The following is a 19,413-nucleotide window of genomic DNA, read 5'->3' as shown; positions in this document are numbered from 1 at the left end:
TAATTTCACATAAATTACAGTGTATTCCCACTTGGTGGATTTGTTTTCAAAACTATCAAGCGGACTATAAATACCTTTAGATAAGTATTAAAATAAGAAAAGCTTGTTTGTGTTTCAGCTTTACAATCTGCCACAAGACAGAAGTGATAAAGAATACATTAAATCCAGTGTGGCAGGCATTCAAGATATCTGTCAGAGCACTTTGCAATGGAGATTTTGACAGGTAAGAGTTAAACCTTTTTTCTTAAGTAAAGTAAAGTTTAGTCGTGTCACGAAGAGTCGGACACGACTAAACAACAACAAAGTTTTCAAAGATTGGAGGTTCCTCAATTTAGTTTAATCTTTTTAGAAGGCATAATATCAGTTCAAAACTTTAAGTAAATGTTAACACCACCACCATTCATTTAGTTAAGTGTTCATATAATGCACATAGGGTACTATAGTATTTTCAGTATACTAATAGGTACCACTCTCCACAGATGATTGACAAGCAGATAAAAAGGAAACTCTCTGGAAACATGGAACCACTGTTGCTCGTGCAATAAGAAACTAGTTACTGCTCTTTGTCACTGCAAAGCAAATACTGATGATACTACATTTCTCAAGAAAAATTCTTTTTGTTAAAGGTTCCTGGAGGTGTCCTCTTACTCAGAATTTATGGGATAAAAACCAGCCTACAAAGCAACTAACAGAATGTGCTGGTGCTTCCTTCTTTTTCATAAGTAGCAGTCATCACATGAACCTCTAGTGAAACAGAAATGGATGGAAAGGTATCTTCCCCATCTTGGTTACTTCATTCAGTTGTTTTTATAAGTCAGATCACTGAGGTGCTTACAGACATTGCTGGTGCCATCTCTACCTCAGCTGATCCACCTCGTCTTCTGTCTTTTCTATCTTATGGGCCACATAAGAAACTGAATGGAAGGCAGACCTTTTAGAGCAGTCCGATAAGGTTATATCATAACCCAGGCAAATCAAGGCATTCAGAACTAAGCAAACGAAAGAGAATCAGCAGTGGCACTTCTCAGAATGAGTTTCATGCTTGAGTTCTAGAAAACCTAATAGCATGCACCATCTTTCCTTCATTCCTTCATTTTCAGAGGAAAGCCCCCCCCCCTTTCAAATTAGAGGGGGATTACTCATACCAAACTTTAGACATTTAATGATATAAATTGCCTTTAAGAAATAAATATTTACAAGACAAATACTTTGGAAAATTACCTTGCTTAATTATCTGACCTCAATATTTGCTTGAAATGGAAATGAAATAGATGCAATTTGGTTAGACGTAACTGTTGAAAGGATTGCACCTTTAGTATTCCAAAACCTGCCAATGGGGCCAATCTCTTTGAAGGCAAATTCCTTCCCAGCTCTGAATATGGCAACCATTAAAGAACCACAGCAAAGCTAGTAATCACATAACCTAAAAGAAGAAATGGCAATATAAAACAAGTCCCAAAGCATGAATATCGAGTCCCAGGAGGCAAGTGGGAGTGAAGCCTGCTCCACTCTGAAGCCCTGCCCCCATGGATTGCCCTGATTGGCCAGAATTCAAAATTGGGACCGGTGGAAACTCCCGCATGGAGATTTCCCAACTGCTGGCTTCCCACCCCAGGACTGGGTAAGCGGCCATTTTAAACATATTTTGTGCCTGAAAACTCCTGAGCTAATTTATGACAAATGTTTAGGATTCCACATGATGCATTGCTACTTAAGAAATTTATATATACAAAGTTAATACCCTCATTTGACTTGGGACTGAGCAGAAAGTCTAAACAGTGTCTAAAATAATTGATTTATGTGGTTGAGAAGGAATTCAGTGAATCATTACTTCTGGAAAAGCACCTTTCCCAATAAGACCATCACAGGACTAGAATAGGCTGCAACTTCTGCTGAAGAGACCTGCAAAGCTGTTGCTGGAATCTTCATGCAGCTTTATTAGCATTTTAAGAGGGATGTAATTTTTATTAACAATTCTCATCTGTGATCCAGAAGCATACACACCAGGGAATGCCATATTTTCCATCCTTTGTTTGGCTATTGGTATATTCTACCCTTTCATGTGATTGACTGGAGATTTTGCTGTGGCAAGGAATTTGCTCCTGGAAAAAAAGTATTTCTCTGAGAGTAGATCCAAGCATCCACATGTTTCCTTTTACCGTACATTTTTCTCATACTGTGCTCTTTAAGAATACCTTTCTCCTAGTTATTAGGTACACTAGCAGCAGTACTTGTATCTTATTGCTACATCTGCCTGTCACTCACCCATGGAATGGGAAGTTGTTAGTTTGGATAACTGGATCTACCCTCATAGAAATGTATAGGTAGGGGAAAATCTACATATGTTGCACTTGGTAAGACAACTTGATTTAGTACTTATTTGTTCTAGAACACAGCCTCCTTAAAGTGCCATTTTCTTACAATTGGATTATGACAGATATTTGTACCTCTCTAATCTAGGTCTTAATACATTCTGTCCCATCTGTTCTAGACTTATGATGGTTTGGTTCCATGTGCTTCAGATATCTCTGTACCACAAACAAAATTTCTTGAGATGTCTTGAGATACAGGGTGATCCCATGAAATAGAAAAAGCTGTTATTGTAATAAGAAAATGCATAAGACAGTAATTCAGTAATAGCCAAGAGTCATTTACCATTGACAAGAATAGGTATTAAATATTTCAGAGCAAAACTGTAATGCTTAGGAACATAAGTTGCCTTTTACAAAGTCATTCCACTGGTTTATCTACCTCAGTACTGTCTGCTCTGGCTGGCAGTGCTCACCCACTAACAGGACGCAGGTGGTGCTGTGGTCTAAACCACTGAGCCTCTTGGGCTTGCTGATCAGAAGGTCGGCAGTTTGAATCTGCGCAATGGGGTGTGCTCCCGTTGCTCTGTCCCAGCTTCTGCCAACTTAGTAGTTTGAAAGCACATCAGTGCAAGTAGATAAATAGGTACCACTGCAGCGGGAAGGTAAACAGCGTTTCTGTCCGCTCTGGCACTTGTCAAAGTGTCCCATTGTGCCAGAAGCAGTTTAGTCATGCTGGCCACATGACCTGGAAAGCTGACTGTGGTCAAACGCCAGCTTCCTTGGCCTGAAAGCTAGATGAGTACCGCAACCCCATAGTCGCCTTTGACTGGGACATAACCATCCAGGGGTTATTTACCTACTTACCTTTTGCTCTTCAGAGATGTCGGCTAGAATTGTTTCCCAGTCCCACCTCAAGGTACTGTGGATTCAATTTGCGATTTTGGGCTTACAAAACATTTGCTCTATCATGGAGTTATGGCCAGTTGAATTTGCATGAAGGTTGTTCCAAATCCATGGTGTTTATTCTCATTTCCTTGTTTAATGTTTATATATTCTGTGATTATCCTGATCCGTATTATCTTGTTAACTGTGGAGGAGCAAGGCTTCGCCATTGTGGCACCAGCACTACAGAACTCCCTTTCCCAGGAATATGATAGGTTATTCACCTTGCACACTTTTCACAATAAAACCAACCCATGCATTGGTGGGACGTGTTGAGTGTAGTGGTTAATTTTTAAATGAATTTTTATTATTGATGCTTTTAGATATTATGCCGTGTTGCCTTGAGCACCTATCTGTTGGAAAGGGAGCCGAAAATGCTTACAAATAAATTATATCCCCCTTTGTTTTAATCACTTTTTTTTTTTACCAAAAAAGGTGTAATCGTGATTATCAGTTTAATAATTAGATGTGGAAATGAAAAATACAAGTAGTAAAGTACATTACTCATTTATTTCTGTTGGCAAGTTTTTTTAATATATGTGTATAGCTTTTTCTGTGTTTTATTTGTTTCTCTTCAGAACGATTAAGATTGAAGTATATGACTGGGATAGAGATGGAAGGTAATTATTTTACAGCATTAATTGTTCAAAAGGAATTGTATGACATGCGTACTCATAGACTATTTGGACAGCTTTTGGAGTTTTCTACCAGTTATTCCTGTGCTTAAAAGCTTTAATGTAGGAATGTGTGTGCTTGCAGGAAATAACATGAGTCTACTGAGCCACTCCCTTATTGATTGTACACATGGTTATTTTGCAATCTGACGTATACCAAACCTCTTCATTATGCATTTTGACACAGGAGAGGGTTTTAAAAATGCTTTTAACTCCACTTTGTGAAAAAATAACAATGCACATTTTGTGGGGAAATGGTATGTAATCATGTAGATAATGAACCAAATAAATATTTCTTAATGCTTTGGTTTGGTTGATAACTTGAACCTATTAGTGAATTTCATGGAGCGATGAAAAACTTTCAAATATAAAATAGAGTGCCAAATTGTGGGGCATTAGACAAATTCCTAAAATGCCTCTTGTACTGGGAAGTGTTAGCTAGCATTTTGTTCACACCTTGACCTACAATAATACAGTTTAGCCACTAATCTGGATTTTTGTTTGTTTTTGTTTCCTAGTCATGACTTCATTGGAGAATTCACAACAAGTTATAGGGAGCTATCTAGAGGACAGTCACAGTTTAATGTGTATGAGGTAACAGTAGATTTTGTTATATCCTCAAGTACAGGTAATAAACATCATGCATTGTCTATGTGCCCTTTTGTAGTATGGGCCAGCACTATAAAATTTAACCACCTATCTTTTAGTACTAGAAAGCAGAAAATCTGGATAAAAGCCATAAGTCCAAGTGTATGTAACACTTTCTAGAAATGCAGTCAATATATTTGTGGGCTCATTTTATAAAGATAAACACCATTTTGTTATATAACTTTTCAACATAGTTATTAAACTTGTATACGTTGTGCAAAGGATAGCTCCATCGGTAGAGGATGAAACTCTTAATCTCAGGGACATGGGTTAGCCCACATTCCTTTCTGTTGTTGTTTTTTTAAATTATTTTCACTACTTTCTGTTTAATAGCTCAGGTACAAAAGTCAGCCTAGTTGAAAGGAGTTGGGGAAGAGATGCTCTTTCCACCCCTGTCACCTCTGTACTTCCCACTCCCTTTCCATTTCCAAAGTGAGAAAATGTAGGGACATTAGTAGGTAAGTTAAAAGTGAAATACCTGGCCAATAGGGATGTCTAAAGGGTGAGAGAGACTGAATTATATGACTGTATGGAGTTGCAAATATGAGGTGTAGCTAAGGGAAGAGGATGGAGGTGTGAAATAGATGTAATTGGTATCAGAAAAACACTGACCTCTGAAAAGTGTATTAAAATTAAGTTGAAACAAACAAACAAAAAAATCCTTCCAGTAGCACCTTAGAGACCAACTAAGTTCGTTATTGGTACAAGCTTTCGTGTACATTCACACTTCTTCTGTGCATGCACACAAAAGCTCATACCAAGAACAAACTTAGTTGGTCTCTAAGGTGCTACTGGAAGGAATTTTTTTATTTTTTATTTTGTTTCGACTACAGCAGACCAACATGGCTACCTACCTGTATTTTAAATTAAGAAAAGAGCGAAGTGCAATGATGTAAAAATAAGTAAATTTTCAATAGGTGGCAGGCCATCACATGGGTGTTTCTTTGCTACCTATCATCAAGGCAGGAAACGTTTAGAGTTGAGTTCGGCTCCTTCCTGCCTCATTTGGTCTGTTTTTCTGTGTCATCCAGGGTGGACCTATTCAGCTCATCTTAGCTTAGCTTAGCTTTCTGTGTACCTCGGTTTGTAAGTTGTGTGAGTCAATGCAAAAAGAAGAGATGATAAATGATGAAGTTTATAGGCAAATTTGAAAGATTGCAGAGTGAAAAATAGATTCAAGATGATACAGATGGGATAAAGGAAGATCACCAAAAATTATATTACAGTAATCAAGCCTCGATGAAGTAAAAGAATAAGCAAGCATTTTAGCAGTATCGTTAGAGATAAAAGAACATATTTTAAAGTGTTAACCAGTTGATGACATGATACTGAAAGTGCTTATATCTGCAACTGAAATAGATAAGTGTCTGTTTTAAAAAATCACATCTGGTTTCTGGTGTGTGAAGGAGGAGATAGAAACACTACCAAGGAACTAAATACAGTGGTACCTCGGGTTACATACGCTTCAGGTTACACACTCCGCTAACCCAGAAATAACGCTTCAGGTTTAGAACTTTGCTTCAGAATAAGAACAGAAATCGTGCTCTGGCGGCACAGCGGCAGTGGGAGGCCCCATTAGCTAAAGTGATGCTTCAGGTTAAGAACAGTTTCAGGTTAAGAACGGACCTCCAGAACGAATTAAGTACAGTGGTACCTTGGGTTACATACGCTTCAGGTTACATACGCTTCAGGTTACAGACTCCGCTAACCCAGAAATAACTCTTTAGGTTAAGAACGTTGCTTCAGGATAAGAACAGAAATTGTGCTCTCGCGGCACAGCAGCAGCGGGAGGTCCCATTAGCTAAAGTGGTGCTTCGGGTTAAGAATGGACCTCTGGAACGAATTAGGCATGTAATCAGAGGTACCACTGTAAGAAGCTGAAGGAGGAAACTCAATCTTCCAAGAAATTAAACTGAAGTGAGAAATCATCCAAAAAGAACTAAGGGAAGACGTGCAGTGAGATGAGTAATTGAAGATGAGGTAGAATCTGAAACTGAAAAATATAACTCTAAATCACTAACGTGAAAATGAAAATAGCAAAAGAATGCAAGAGAGGTTAAGAGAGCATCAGAATAAGGGTTTCAGTACAGAAAGCGGAGTACGTACAGTAAATGGATAGAAGAAATGAAGCAGACATATCAAGATCAGTTAGACTGATAAGGAAGTAAAATTAAATATCAGAATTTAGGAAACCCAAGTTTATACAGATATTGCAAAATCATAGTATGGTATCAAAAGTAAAGGAAGGATATGATCACAAGCAAACTGAAAAATTGTGACTTTTTTAGACGGTAAAAGAAAATCATTAATAGAAATTAAAGCAAGGATAGGAATGAGATTGGTTAAAATCCAAAAAGCACATTAGAAGATATGAATTCTAGACAGTGGGCAAGTACAGCCAGCTTCAAGAGTTTAGAAACAAGAGATGTAACCACAGATGACTTCCTCAAAAAGAAAAACTCCAGACATCAAAGAGAATATGAAAACATGCAGTGAGAAGAGCAAAATAGGGCAGCCATACTAAATGTAGTGCCCCCCAACTCCTGTTATCCCTGACCATTGATCATGCTGGTCTTTGCTGCTGGGAATTGTATTCCAAAACATCTGGGGAGAACACCAACTTAGGAAGGAGGTGTGCAGGGTAGGGCATCTTCTGGGGGGATCACACCTGATGGGATTTACAGTGATCCATAGCTGCCAGCAAAGACGCAGCAGATGGGCTTCAATATCTCTTGGGAATGTGAATGTAAGGAACAGTAAACCGAGGAAGCTATTCAACTCTTACAATTTTAAGCAATGGCAAGAGTAGCTTAGAACAGACGGCTGTATTTCATTTTCTATCTGCCATCCTAGCGACTTCCATCTTCTACCCACCAGACTGGAAGACAACTGTGCAGAACTTACTCTGTCCCATGAAATCAAAGCCGAGATAAATCCAAACTGAGCTCCCCTTATGCTTTGCCTCCCTGCAAGCCTCACTCATTTCTTCCTGCGCGCCCCTAGACATGAACAAGGCTCCCTTTGAATGTTTCTTTCCCTGCCACTCGTAAGATTGATTCCATTGACAAGAACTGGTGGAACACTGTATTTTTTATTCAATCCAGTGAAGGCCTTTTTAGCTCAGCTAGTGGAATCAGAGGCAGACTGCCTCTGTTACAAGTCAGTGAGAAAGATGGAGGTGATGGAAAACAGGGAGCATTCCTTATAAAATCTTTTATTATCAGTTTGCCCTGATGTACACATTAATGTGAGCAGCAGCAAAATGCATCTCAGGGGTCCTTGCCAGGGCCATACACATTTCCCTGTCAACTGGGTTGTGCTGGGTTAGGGAGGTGTTTGAAATGTGCATGTAGGGAAGACGGAGTGCATTCCTTCAGCCTTTATTGGCATAATGGTGGAGTTTAGAAGCAGGGAGCACGGCAGAGTTCAAAAAATGTGAGTCTTAAAAATATAAAGAGATTTGTGTTGACAAGCAGAAAAGTTAACGTGCCTGCATTTTCTTTTCTAGGTTATAAACCCAAAGAAAAAAGCAAAAAAGAAAAAATATATTAATTCAGGAACAGTTAAGTAAATCATTTCTTCATTATTGTTATTCCTATCTTTCCCAGCACATATTGAAGTGAGATATATCTAAGTAAGCATTATCGGGGCAAGAAGTTCTCTAAATAAGACAGGTGTTGTATTATGAGAACAACTTGCTTTTTTGCTATCAAATTATAGATGAGCTGGTTCATTTTCTATCGAAAATGCGCCTTCCCCGGGGATTAAATAGCCAGTGTTAAAGTTCACAGGTGAGCGCTTGAAGCTCCTGGACTGAATAGTGTTGGTTTAACTGAAGCTGATTGTGTCTTCCTGAACACTTTAGAAGTGAAATGTAAATGGTTGTTACTTTGTTGAAACAAGGAAAGATTGTTTTTCCTGGCTAAAGACTAGGAGCAAGAAGGTCACAGCATCTTTAGCTTTGTTCACAGAGCAATGAGTACAACCAAGGCATACTTAATTTGGCTTTGGTAATAGTTTTGACCAGACTCCATGACGCTTTAGAAAAGCAATTCATGGAATAATCCAACCAGTCTCTGAATGCACAGATGCATGTGCACAGCTCAGTGTATATATGAATAGTTTGGCTCTTAATAAGAGGCTTGGTAGGGGAGGTGACTTGGTGGAAGGGAATCTGCCAAGTGGAACAGCATGTATATAAAGAAGCTGGAAGAGAAGCTATGGTGGAGACTCATAGATATTGTGAGTAGTGGGGTGAGAGAAGTGTGTGGAGTGGGGTTGGGGTTACCAATGCATGCCATTTCCACATAAAACCATCTTTGCTTCAGTGTATTGGATAAGTTTAAAAATAATTATAAAATACAGTACAGAAACTTCTATATTTGTGACTGTTTTGAAGGTTGATGTTTATTACTTGTTCTGTGTCACTTGCTCTCAGGTAACATTACTTTCCTTCCTAGTGGAAACCGAAGTTTCATTTCTTGATTATATTAAAGGCGGGTAAGTGATTCATTTATAATACTGGTATCACAAAGGTTTTAAATTTCTTTATTTACAATTATTTGTGTCCCACCTTTCATTGCAAATTCCAAATTCATTACAAATCATTCCAAGGCAGCTAACAAGTACCATTAAGTTACATATTTTTAAAACTTAATAAATAATATTCTATTAATATTGCCCTTCCCACAGGCAGTTGATGGTAGATCACCCTATGCGGGGGGAGGGGAAAGTCTGGCAACAGCAGAACCGCCCTCTCCTGTGAACTGATATTGCTGAGCTGGCCTTCAGTTGAAAGGTTTTCGCCTTTGTCTCAGGCAATAGCACATGACTCTTAGGTGTTTCTACAGAGCGGTTTGTCACAGCTTGGGTAGAAATGTCACTGGGTAGAATAAAAAATAAGGGGAACCCTCGTAATGAGTCTTGAGAAGCCACACCAGTTCTCTGGGCAAAGCATGACGCCACTCCTCTCAGGTTACCAGCCAGATTCCAGTCACATGGCATGCACCTTCCAATCTAGTCCATTCCCCAGCAGGCATGCTGGGAGTGGTATTTCAAGCTTCACATTGGAAGTCTTCTGGGCTTACAGATCCTGACCTAATTCCATACCAACCCTGCATTCCTTACTGTAGCCAATAAAGAGTTGTCCCCTGTTTTCACCCACACGGGTGTCTTTTTTATATACCCCCGGACACACTTTGCCTGGAAGGAGGGGGAGGCCTTCACAATTCCCCTACCACACAAATGGCAGCCGTGCAAATGGCAGCATCTGATCAGGATTGAGGCCATGGTACACGAGAAGGGGGGAACCCCCCCACCACCGTATCATAGTACCAACAAAAGTTGCCCCCAGAGCTTCTATTTCCTGTGGGTGGAAAGCTGCTGGTGGAACCAAATAGTCATCTGAATCAGGAGTGGGGCAGAAAGACATAGTGTGTTTGGTGGCCCCCACACCTGCGATTTAACAACAAGAAGAAAACCAGACAAGAAAAATAACACATTTCATGTAATATCTAGTTTGATCCTTACCTGTTGCTAATAAAGGTATTACCTAGGGTAGGGTTGCCATATTTTGGAGAGAGAGAGAAAAGGACACATTTGCCAACTTCTACTTTTAACTATGGATTGCTGTAATGGCTCTTATTTTACATACCCATGAAAAAGAGGATGTGTCCTGGAAAAGGGACAAATGGCAACCTTAAAGAAAAGAGGCTTTGGGATTTTTTCCTATTATAAACTTTTCTGTATAAATTGAATAGAGGTGGTATTTATTTGTGAATTCATATTAAGTCAACTTTTCTAAGCCTAAAGGGTAATTCCTTTTTAAACAATTTGCACTGTCACTTCTTAATTGTGGCCTGCTACTTTACATTTTTATGTACCCTTTAAATTGTGAGATGCTCAAGATATTTCAGCATATTACATTAGAGAAGTTACTCTTATATAATAGCAGTTTAATAGCAAATACTGAATACTGCAATCCCTACATGTCTGCTACGAGGGAGGCTTGCAAGGTGGCGACAAAGGAGACAAAAGCCTTTCTCAGTTGTGGCTCCCTATCTTTGGAATGATCTCCCCAGTGAGGTCTGCCTAGTGCCATCATTAACATGTTTTTGGCACCTGGTAAAAACGTTAATATTTGCCCAGGCATTTGATGGAATGTGATTATTTGCCGCCAAAGTTCTTTATTGCTATTTTATTGAGTCTGTTCTATGGTTTTAATTGTAATGTTCTCCTTCTAGCCTAGCCCTGGTTTTGTTATGCTTCATGTTTAAAAAAAAAATTGATGAATTGCTTAGACTATTTATAAAGCAAGCAATTAAGAATTTGAAATAATACTAATACTTGTAAGTCAGCGCTGTTGTATTTATTGGAGCTTACTCCTAGGTATGCATGTATACGATTACAGAGTAATGTTATAGTATAACTTTTTGATGCTCTTTGGCAGTTCTGTGTATCGTTGACATGCACATTTGTCTAAGTGACATTTTATTGGTTTTTCTTGATTTATTATTCCTCATATAGCAACTTACATCTTCAGACATTTTCACATTTGTTTGTTTATTTCATTTCACAGGACTCAAATAAATTTCACTGTGGCTATTGATTTCACAGCTTCGAATGGTAAGTATTGGTTTGTTTATATTAAATTGAGTATCCACACAGTATATGTGAGCTGTTTCAGCATTGTATTTTTCATTTTGCTTGTCCTATTGTGGGGGGACTCTAGTAAGAATACGTTTTGATTATCTGGATCCAAATATTTATGGGGGGGGGAAAGACACTTGTTTTTATGTGTCAGGGCCCCCCACTTTTTTGTTCTCTTTCATGTTTCATCCCCCTCCAATATCCATTACTGTTCAGAGGGTCTTTCAGGAGGTGCAGGAGACTGCAGCTGGAGCAGGGGTGAATAAGTTACCTTCTGTGAGCATAACTCTTCTCACAGAAATTAGGATTCAAGCCAGGAACCCACCCATTGCACTCTAGAGAGGGAGATTGGCTTTCTTCAGGCTGTCTTTTGTTGTAAAAATATTGTGTATATCTGTAAACCACAGTCTCAATCTGTAGAACAAAATACCAAACTGAGCATTCTAGCTTTTTAATAATAGCAGTCCATGCGACTTTTGGAAATCCAGAGCTGTTGCTAATGCAGTTTTGAAGGGCTATGCTTTAAAAAAAGAGTAACACAAAGCATGCACAGTTTCTTCAGCATGCCAGAAACTATGGAATTTGCCTCATTATACACCTAAATAAATGCAAATAAAAAAGAATATTTAGAACAAACACTTAAATCCAAATTCATCATGGGAAACACACTGTATTTCATACCTGAATTAATACTTAAGACAGAGCTAGTGTGGAATCTTATATATTGATACTGTAAGGCATACTGCTCAACCCGTTCACAAACCCCTCTCAACAATGTGCTTTGTTTCAACAGGTAACCCTGCACACCCAACCTCGCTCCATTATATGAACCCATACCAGCTGAATGCTTATGGCATGGCGTTGAGGGCAGTAGGTGAAATAATTCAAGACTACGATAGCGACAAAATGTTTCCAGCTCTAGGTTTTGGTGCAAAATTGCCGCCAGACGGAAGAGTGTCTCATGAGTTTGCCTTGGTAAGGAACGGTTCTATCATTTTAAAATGTTACATATTTAAAAATTCCTCTTTCCCTGTGTTTCATGGTTCCTCATATATATATTTGTGGATCCATTTGTGCTCAGATTCATTAATTTTTAAGAGTATTATAGAAAATATTGGCATTTTTTCTGCTATATATGTTTGCATTTTAATCATGAGATGTACCGGAGGTTGTGTCAGCCTTCTGCTATCGGGTAAGGGGTATATACAGCATTCCTATAAGCAAGAGTTAATACTTTGTCCCTATGTTTTCCCTTATAGAATGGAAACCCTCAAAATCCTTACTGCAGTGGAATAGATGGTGTAATGGAAGCATATTACATGAGTCTAAAATCAGTACAGCTTTATGGACCAACAAACTTTGCTCCTGTTATTAATCATGTAGCAAGGTAATGGTTACATTAACTATTCTGGGAAAAATAAGCACAATGACTTTATGTTGAGTTGATGTCAGTCACCAAAAACAAAGGGGGGGGGGAATATGTTAGCTATTTAACGTCTTCCTAATCTCTCTAGCAAGTGGCCTGCCTCACGGGTTGGTCCAATGCCATGTTGGGACAGATCCATGGTTTTCATGGCAGCCATGAAGTCCTGGGCAAGCCCAGATTTAGTGGCCTCAATGAGAAGCCAACAGCTCTGCAGGTTCTCAAGACTATATCCAAGACCACCTCAGGCAGGGGGCAAGTGGTAAAGCAACAGAATCCCTAATCTGCCTCGAGTGCCTAATGCAAAGCCACAAACACTCTGGATTGCCACTCAAGCAGACAGGACACCCGGAGAGAGAGATCAAGTTCCTATAGACGAAAGTAACACCCCTTCCCTGACCCTCAAGACCTGCTCACCCACCCAAGTCTCAGTAATACAAACCAGATCAGACTCCACATCCCCACCTACAATCAAATCATGGCTAAGGGAAAACTTTCTTAAAGCAGACCTGGCATTAAGTAAGTTCCTCTTAGTAAAGAAAGGGCTAGCACGCAGCATAACCACCAATTGTCTGTGTCCCATTTCCCCCTCACCTGGTTTGCCCATCCTCCTTCAGCATACCTTCCTCTTCCCCCAGACCTCTGCAGTTGTGGGACCGCCAACTCTTCCCAGCTGACATGGTCCTAGGCACACGATAAAAGACAAAACAGAAGCAGAGAAACAACAAAACAAACCTTAGGTTGAATGAACTAGATGCAACTTAGCAAGATAGCCTACATCACAGAATCTACCCCAGTCATTAGGTGTTAGGGAGGTGGCTGTTGCACTTCTGCCCTCTCCAAAGGGTCAGCTCTCCTTTGGTGTCTCTCCTCCCCCCCCTCCCCTGGGATGGTGCTACCCATTTCAGCTCAGGAAAAGATATAGCCACTCCCTCAGAAGTCAAGCCCAGGCCCAGGGCTCTTAGCCAGGAGGGGCAGAAAAGTCTCTCTTTGCTGGCCAGTGGTCAAAAAGGCCAGCTTTCTTGGGAGCAGAGAGTGCAGACAGTTGTGGAACAGTACTAGGAAAGCTTACCTCCTGCAATGATGGTTCCCAGCTGCTGCTGCGGCCCCCCCCCCCCACACACACTAGGCTTCCAGCTTGGTGATTATTGCTTATGGTAATCATAAACAATTTAGGAGTGGAAGACTTATTTGGTTTTCTTAAGGAAAACCAAGAGGCCACTATTATATTGGCCCACCCACCAAAAGCTAACTACACATTATGTGCAATACATATAACACTGCACCAAACCCTGGCTAAGCTCAGCATGGCTCGGGAGCAAGAAAAAGATCAAGAAAGGAGCAAAGCAGCTTTAAATTCTTTAAGAGCCTGCATGTTCACATGGCCCAGGTAAATTCGGCTTACCATGTAAGCCAGACCATTGTATGTCATGCACTCTTAAATATAGACAGGTGGACTTGATAAATAAACACACCAGTTTCTAATGATGTCCTGGTTAATAAACACACTACTACCTGTCATTTTGAATGTTTCGTTTCAGTTTTTAGTTTGTGTCTGTAGTACATAGATTTAAAAGCAATCTGAAAGTTTTGTATTCTCATATTAAAACTGTAATTGTGTTTGTATGTGTTTTGTTTTAGATATGCTGCCTCAATAAAAGATGGCTCCCAGTATTTTGTTCTTCTCATTATTACAGATGGGGTCATTTCTGACATGGCTCAAACAAAGGAGTCTATTGTGAATGTAAGTTATGTTTAAACTTGATCTTGAAAATAATTTAAAAGTAGAATACATACTGTATTTTCCACTGGGCACCCACTCATTGCCATGGGTATTTCTGTCTCATTAACGTTTTCACATTCTTTTGTATTTGAATACCCTGACCGTTCCTGTTCTTTTGCCAAATGCACCATGGTATGTTTGTTTGTTTAGGGTGGTAGTCAGCTAAGTAGATTCACTGATTATTATTATTTTTTATCTTTATTAAACTTATTATTAAACTAAATACAAATTTAAAATAAATAAAACAAAGGGTTATTTATTAACATGACATAGGACAGCTCAATAACGATATGTAGCAATACTATGTTTCTCCTTTATATTTTCTTTATCAACAATACTTTAAGGGTTTCAAGATGAAAAGATAACTCTAAAGGTCCATAATCTAGAATTTATCAAGGTTGGTGGGGCAGGCATTAACCCTTAACACCCATTGAAATGACCAAACGAGGTTCACTAATGTTAGTAGATCTATTCTGAGTAAAACTTAGTTGAATGCCACCAGAATAAGTATCTTAATTATTTAATAATGAATCATTTATAACCCATATTTTCAGCCAACTATTTCAGAGCAGGATATAGCAAAATTCGGTCTAAAATGCAACAATAGAATAATAGTGCACAGCCTTCGAAAGCTACCGTGTTTTAACTTGGCACTGAAACATAAAAAGATTTGGCACTAGTCGTCTGAGCCCCCAGTGACAAAGCTTGATCTAGGAGCCCCTCCAAGCTGTAAACCAGCACCTTCAAGGGTAGAACAACCCCTTCAAGAACAAGTCGTCTATTTAATTCCAAGACCACAACACCCCAGTTTGTCAAGATTCAACCTCGCCCGTCATCCAGCCCATGATAGCATTCAGGCATTGGTCCAGGGATGATCCCATATGGCCTCATCTGACTCAGATCACAGTGAGAAATAGAGTTGGCAAAATTAATATTTTTTGTCCACTACTGCCTTCATGGTCCAGGTTTTTGCTTATGCATTTGATGGGTGACAGAAGATATATACAGGTATCCTGTCTTCCATCATTTAAAGCACCTTAAAACACAAAGTTCCAATCCTGTGCATACTTACCCAGGTGGAATCTACACACACACAAAAAAAGTTCTGAAAATGCTTTTTTAAAAAGCATTTTGAAAATATATCAAATTTTCCATAAAGCTCATCATTGACATCTAGTGTCACATTGTATATTACACTTAAAACACACTTGAAACGTTTTATTTGCAGCTGTATAGATGAGTCCCCAGTTGTACTCAGTGGGACTTTTTCTCTGAATTGGTATGTATCCATTCACCCCCTTGGGGGCAGTTGACATCATGCCATCAGGTAGAAATAGTGTTTCCCTAGCAGCTGAAGGCACAAATTGCTGCTGTCATTGGGGGGGGGGGGGGAAGGAAAACTTGAGGCATTGCCACGCCAACCCCAGCTAGTTTTGATTTCTTCCTTCACCAGCTGAATTGTCAGCTTCAACTCCCTGCTCTTGTTGTCAGCTCAGGCCTGTTACTTATTTTCTTTTGTGGTGATTTATGTGTGTTGGTGACTCTCTTTCCTCCTACCCTTTTTTTGACTGTACTCCCCCCCCCCAACTCAGGGTTTTGGGGGTTTTTGTTCCTTCTCCACTTGCTGCCATTTTCCTCTTCTCATCTTCTTCTGCTTTTTCTTTCTCTGCTCCCTTTCTTGCCTGTTTAGTATATTAAGAATAAAAAGAACCCTGTGTATGCATTTTCTCAATCTCTGCTCCACTCAACTCAACTTCGCTGGGCTAGTTTCCAGCTTGGCAGGTTCTGGAGAGGTTCTAAGGGGAGGTTAATAATAAATAGTCTGCCAAACCCTTTGGATATCCTTCAGATTTGCAAGAGGACCCTACTACTGGTTTTATTGTCTTAGATGTGGATTGAATGGGGAATAAGATACTGAAGACGCCTTTTAAAGTCATTTTACCCTGCCTCTTGGTGCAAGAAAATCTCAGCAACTTTAGCTAGATGTTTAAAAGCCTCCATTGCTTTAGCTTATAACAGTTTGCATTTTAATTCCCCCAGCCAAAATTACGGCCCATTCAACTAGGGCTGCAGCTACTTTACCTGCATTTTCTCTGAATGCTTCTCTGCAGGAGATTTGTTGGGCAGCCACCTTGGCTAGTCCCAGAAGCTTTATTACCGTATTTTCCGGCGTATAAGATGACTGGGCGTATAAGACGACCCCCAACTTTCCCAGTTAAAATATAGAGTTTGAGATATACTCGACTGCAGATTCTCCACCCGGCGTATAAGACGACCCCCAACTTTTGAGAAGATTTTCCTGGATTAAAAAGTAGTCTTATACACCAGAATATACAGTAAATAGTATAAAGTGGGTGCTTCCGCCTCTGCAGAGGCATCCTTTGGGAGGTCCTGCTGAACCCATACACAGCCAGTAGTTCATTCATAGGTATCCCACTCTAAATGGTTCAGTTTGAGTATGTCCCACCAGATGCCACGACATGCTTGGAAAAGATACCAATATTACTTAGCCTTGAAGGGTTCTTTTACATCCACATAATAAGGCATCAGGGTCTCACCCCTTTTTCCAGACTGCTTTTCTCACTCCATATGATTGGCTTATTTCATATTCTTTATACAATATTTGCCTGCGTTCCCTGGGCAGGGATTGTCTTGTGTTTGTCTTTGTACATGTCACGGTTTTGCTTTGTCCTCTATTATCCTGTCTTATCATCATAGAAAGTGGTTGGGATTGGCATGGTAACATAACACCTCTTTTCCAAAACAAAATCGAAAATTCTTTCTAGTAGCACCTTAGAGACCAACTGAGTTTGTTCCTGGTATGAGCTTTCGTGTGCATGCACACTTCTTCAGATACACTGAAACAGAAGTCACCAGATCCTTAAATATAGTGGGGGAGTGGGGAGGGGTATTACTCAGAAGGGTGGTGGGAATGGGTGATAGGCTGATAAGTGTGGAAAACCTGTTGACGACTCTAAACGGCTGCAATTAGTCTTGCAGGGAAAGGCAAGGGGTGAGATGGCTAAAGATGGCTTTGTTATGTATAATGAGATAAGAATCCAATGTCTTTGTTCAAACCAGGTTCCTCCATGGTTTTAAGTTTCGTGATTAGTTGCAATTCAGCCACTTCTCTTTCCAGTCTATTTCTGAAATTTCTTTGTATTAAGACAGCTACTTTGAGATCTTTTATAGAATGTCCTGGGAGATTGAAGGACATTCTATAAAAGATCTCAAAGTAGCTGTCTTAATACAAAGAAATTTCAGAAATAGACTGGAAAGAGAAGTGGCTGAATTGCAACTAATCACGAAACTTAAAACCATGGAGGAACCTGGTTTGAACAAAGACATTGGATTCTTATCTCATTATACATAACAAAGCCATCTTTAGCCATCTCACCCCTTGCCTTTCCCTGCAAGACTAATTGCAGCCGTTTAGAGTCGTCAACAGGTTTTCCACACTTATCAGCCTATCACCCATTCCCACCACCCTTCTGAGTAATACCCCTCCCCACTCCCCCACTATATTTAAGGATCTGGTGACTTCTGTTTCAGTGTATCTGAAGAAGTGTGCATGCACACGAAAGCTCATACCAGGAACAAACTCAGTTGGTCTCTAAGGTGCTACTAGAAAGAATTTTCGATTTTGTTTTGACTATGGCAGACCAACACGGCTACCCACCTGTAACCTCTTTTCCAATTAGAGTAGTGATTTCTGCCTTCAACCACTAGGGGGAGCACCATTCCCACCTGATGTCATGTTACATGCATGTAAAAGAACCCTACATAGGTAAGTACCAATGGTGTCTTCTCCTTACCAGGCACCCACAGGAAGCCTGGCCTGTGAGAGAAGAAGCAGTAACTTCCCTGTAGTTCTGAGTTTAGGTGCACATGCCTTTCCTTTTTCTCCCACAAACTTGGTTTAGAGTAAAAAGTAACAGAAAGTGCCCTTTCTGTCTGTCTTTGGATTGAAACACATGACCATTTTATTTATTTATTTATTTATTTATTTATTTATTTATTTATTTCATCTGAGACAGATGTACAGATGTTTAGTACAATTCAGTCAAACTTCAGCTGCTTCTGGTGCAATTGATATCAGGGGTATGTGCTGAGCTCTCTCCCAGGATCTTAAACCTTCATTTTGGCTGGGTGGTGCCTAGTGTTTGTTTGAATAACACAGTAAAAGCAAAATAGGCAAGTTGTTGCTGCAAACAGGGAAAAAATGTGCAAGAAAGAGAGTATATGTAGATTATTTTTCCCCCAGCATAATTTTACTTCAGCTGCTCCCTTGTCATCAAACTGCTTTTAAACTTCCTCCCAAATAACTGAGAAAGAGGAGCTGAATCATACATATGTATATAAAATGTTTTATGGATCACAGGTATGTGTTCAAATGTGATCTTTTCATCTACGATTGAAGGTAGTGTTGTGCACCACAATTAGATTGTACGTACCTACATCACATACGACACTGGGAGTTGCCTGTATCTTTAAATTATGTGACAATGTTCATACATGTTTTTCTTTTTCTTTTGAAGGCTTCAAAACTTCCAATGTCAATAATAATAGTAGGAGTTGGCCCAGCTGAATTTGACGGTGAGCATACTCAGTTTGAGAATACATTTCTTGGAAGGAGGCCTCAGAATTAGGGTCCAATTCACAGCATCACTTAAATGGCAATTTGTCTTTCTTTTGTAGCTGATACTCCATTTTTCTTAGCAAAGTGGACTCCAAGCAGCGTATGTGATAAAACATATGTTACTCCATGCTCTGGTAACTTCCAGATTTGATTGATGCTGCCTTTGGAAGATGGCATGGAAATGTTAACGTCCAAAACACAGCAGCCATATTGCTGGGTGGGGTTCCCTTTAAAACTCATATAATCCCTATTTTAAAACAGCTGTAGATGTTCAGGATCTTGTGTTTGTGAATAATGGAAGGATCACATTTTCTAGCAATACAGCTATGTAAATAAATAACAAA

At 39.6% G+C, this 19,413-nt stretch overlaps 1 protein-coding gene across 6 annotated transcripts in view; it reads left to right on the top strand.

Moving 5' to 3' along the window:
* The window catches only part of CPNE8 (copine 8), a 54,470-nt gene that overhangs the window by 32,314 nt on the left and 2,743 nt on the right, over positions 1-19,413 (top strand). For 2 of the 6 annotated variants that reach the window (XM_033162943.1, XM_033162944.1), the window contains 10 exons: positions 119-223; positions 3,833-3,874; positions 4,447-4,522; positions 8,085-8,138; positions 9,015-9,076; positions 11,154-11,200; positions 12,018-12,199; positions 12,484-12,611; positions 14,289-14,391; positions 18,969-19,026. In XM_033162943.1, the coding sequence (XP_033018834.1) occupies positions 119-223; positions 3,833-3,874; positions 4,447-4,522; positions 8,085-8,138; positions 9,015-9,076; positions 11,154-11,200; positions 12,018-12,199; positions 12,484-12,611; positions 14,289-14,391; positions 18,969-19,026 (857 nt within the window). Of the gene's footprint in view, positions 1-118; positions 224-626; positions 771-3,832; positions 3,875-4,446; positions 4,523-8,084; positions 8,139-9,014; positions 9,077-11,153; positions 11,201-12,017; positions 12,200-12,483; positions 12,612-14,288; positions 14,392-18,159; positions 18,374-18,968; positions 19,027-19,413 lie in introns of those variants that run through there. The other 4 variants (XR_004427470.1, XM_033162945.1, XM_033162946.1 and 1 more) reach the window with 4 other exon arrangements.

This window comes from Lacerta agilis, chromosome 10 (assembly GCF_009819535.1).
Source record: "Lacerta agilis isolate rLacAgi1 chromosome 10, rLacAgi1.pri, whole genome shotgun sequence".
Lineage (NCBI taxonomy): Eukaryota > Metazoa > Chordata > Lepidosauria > Squamata > Lacertidae > Lacerta > Lacerta agilis.
This window is presented reverse-complemented; position numbering and strand designations above follow the sequence as displayed.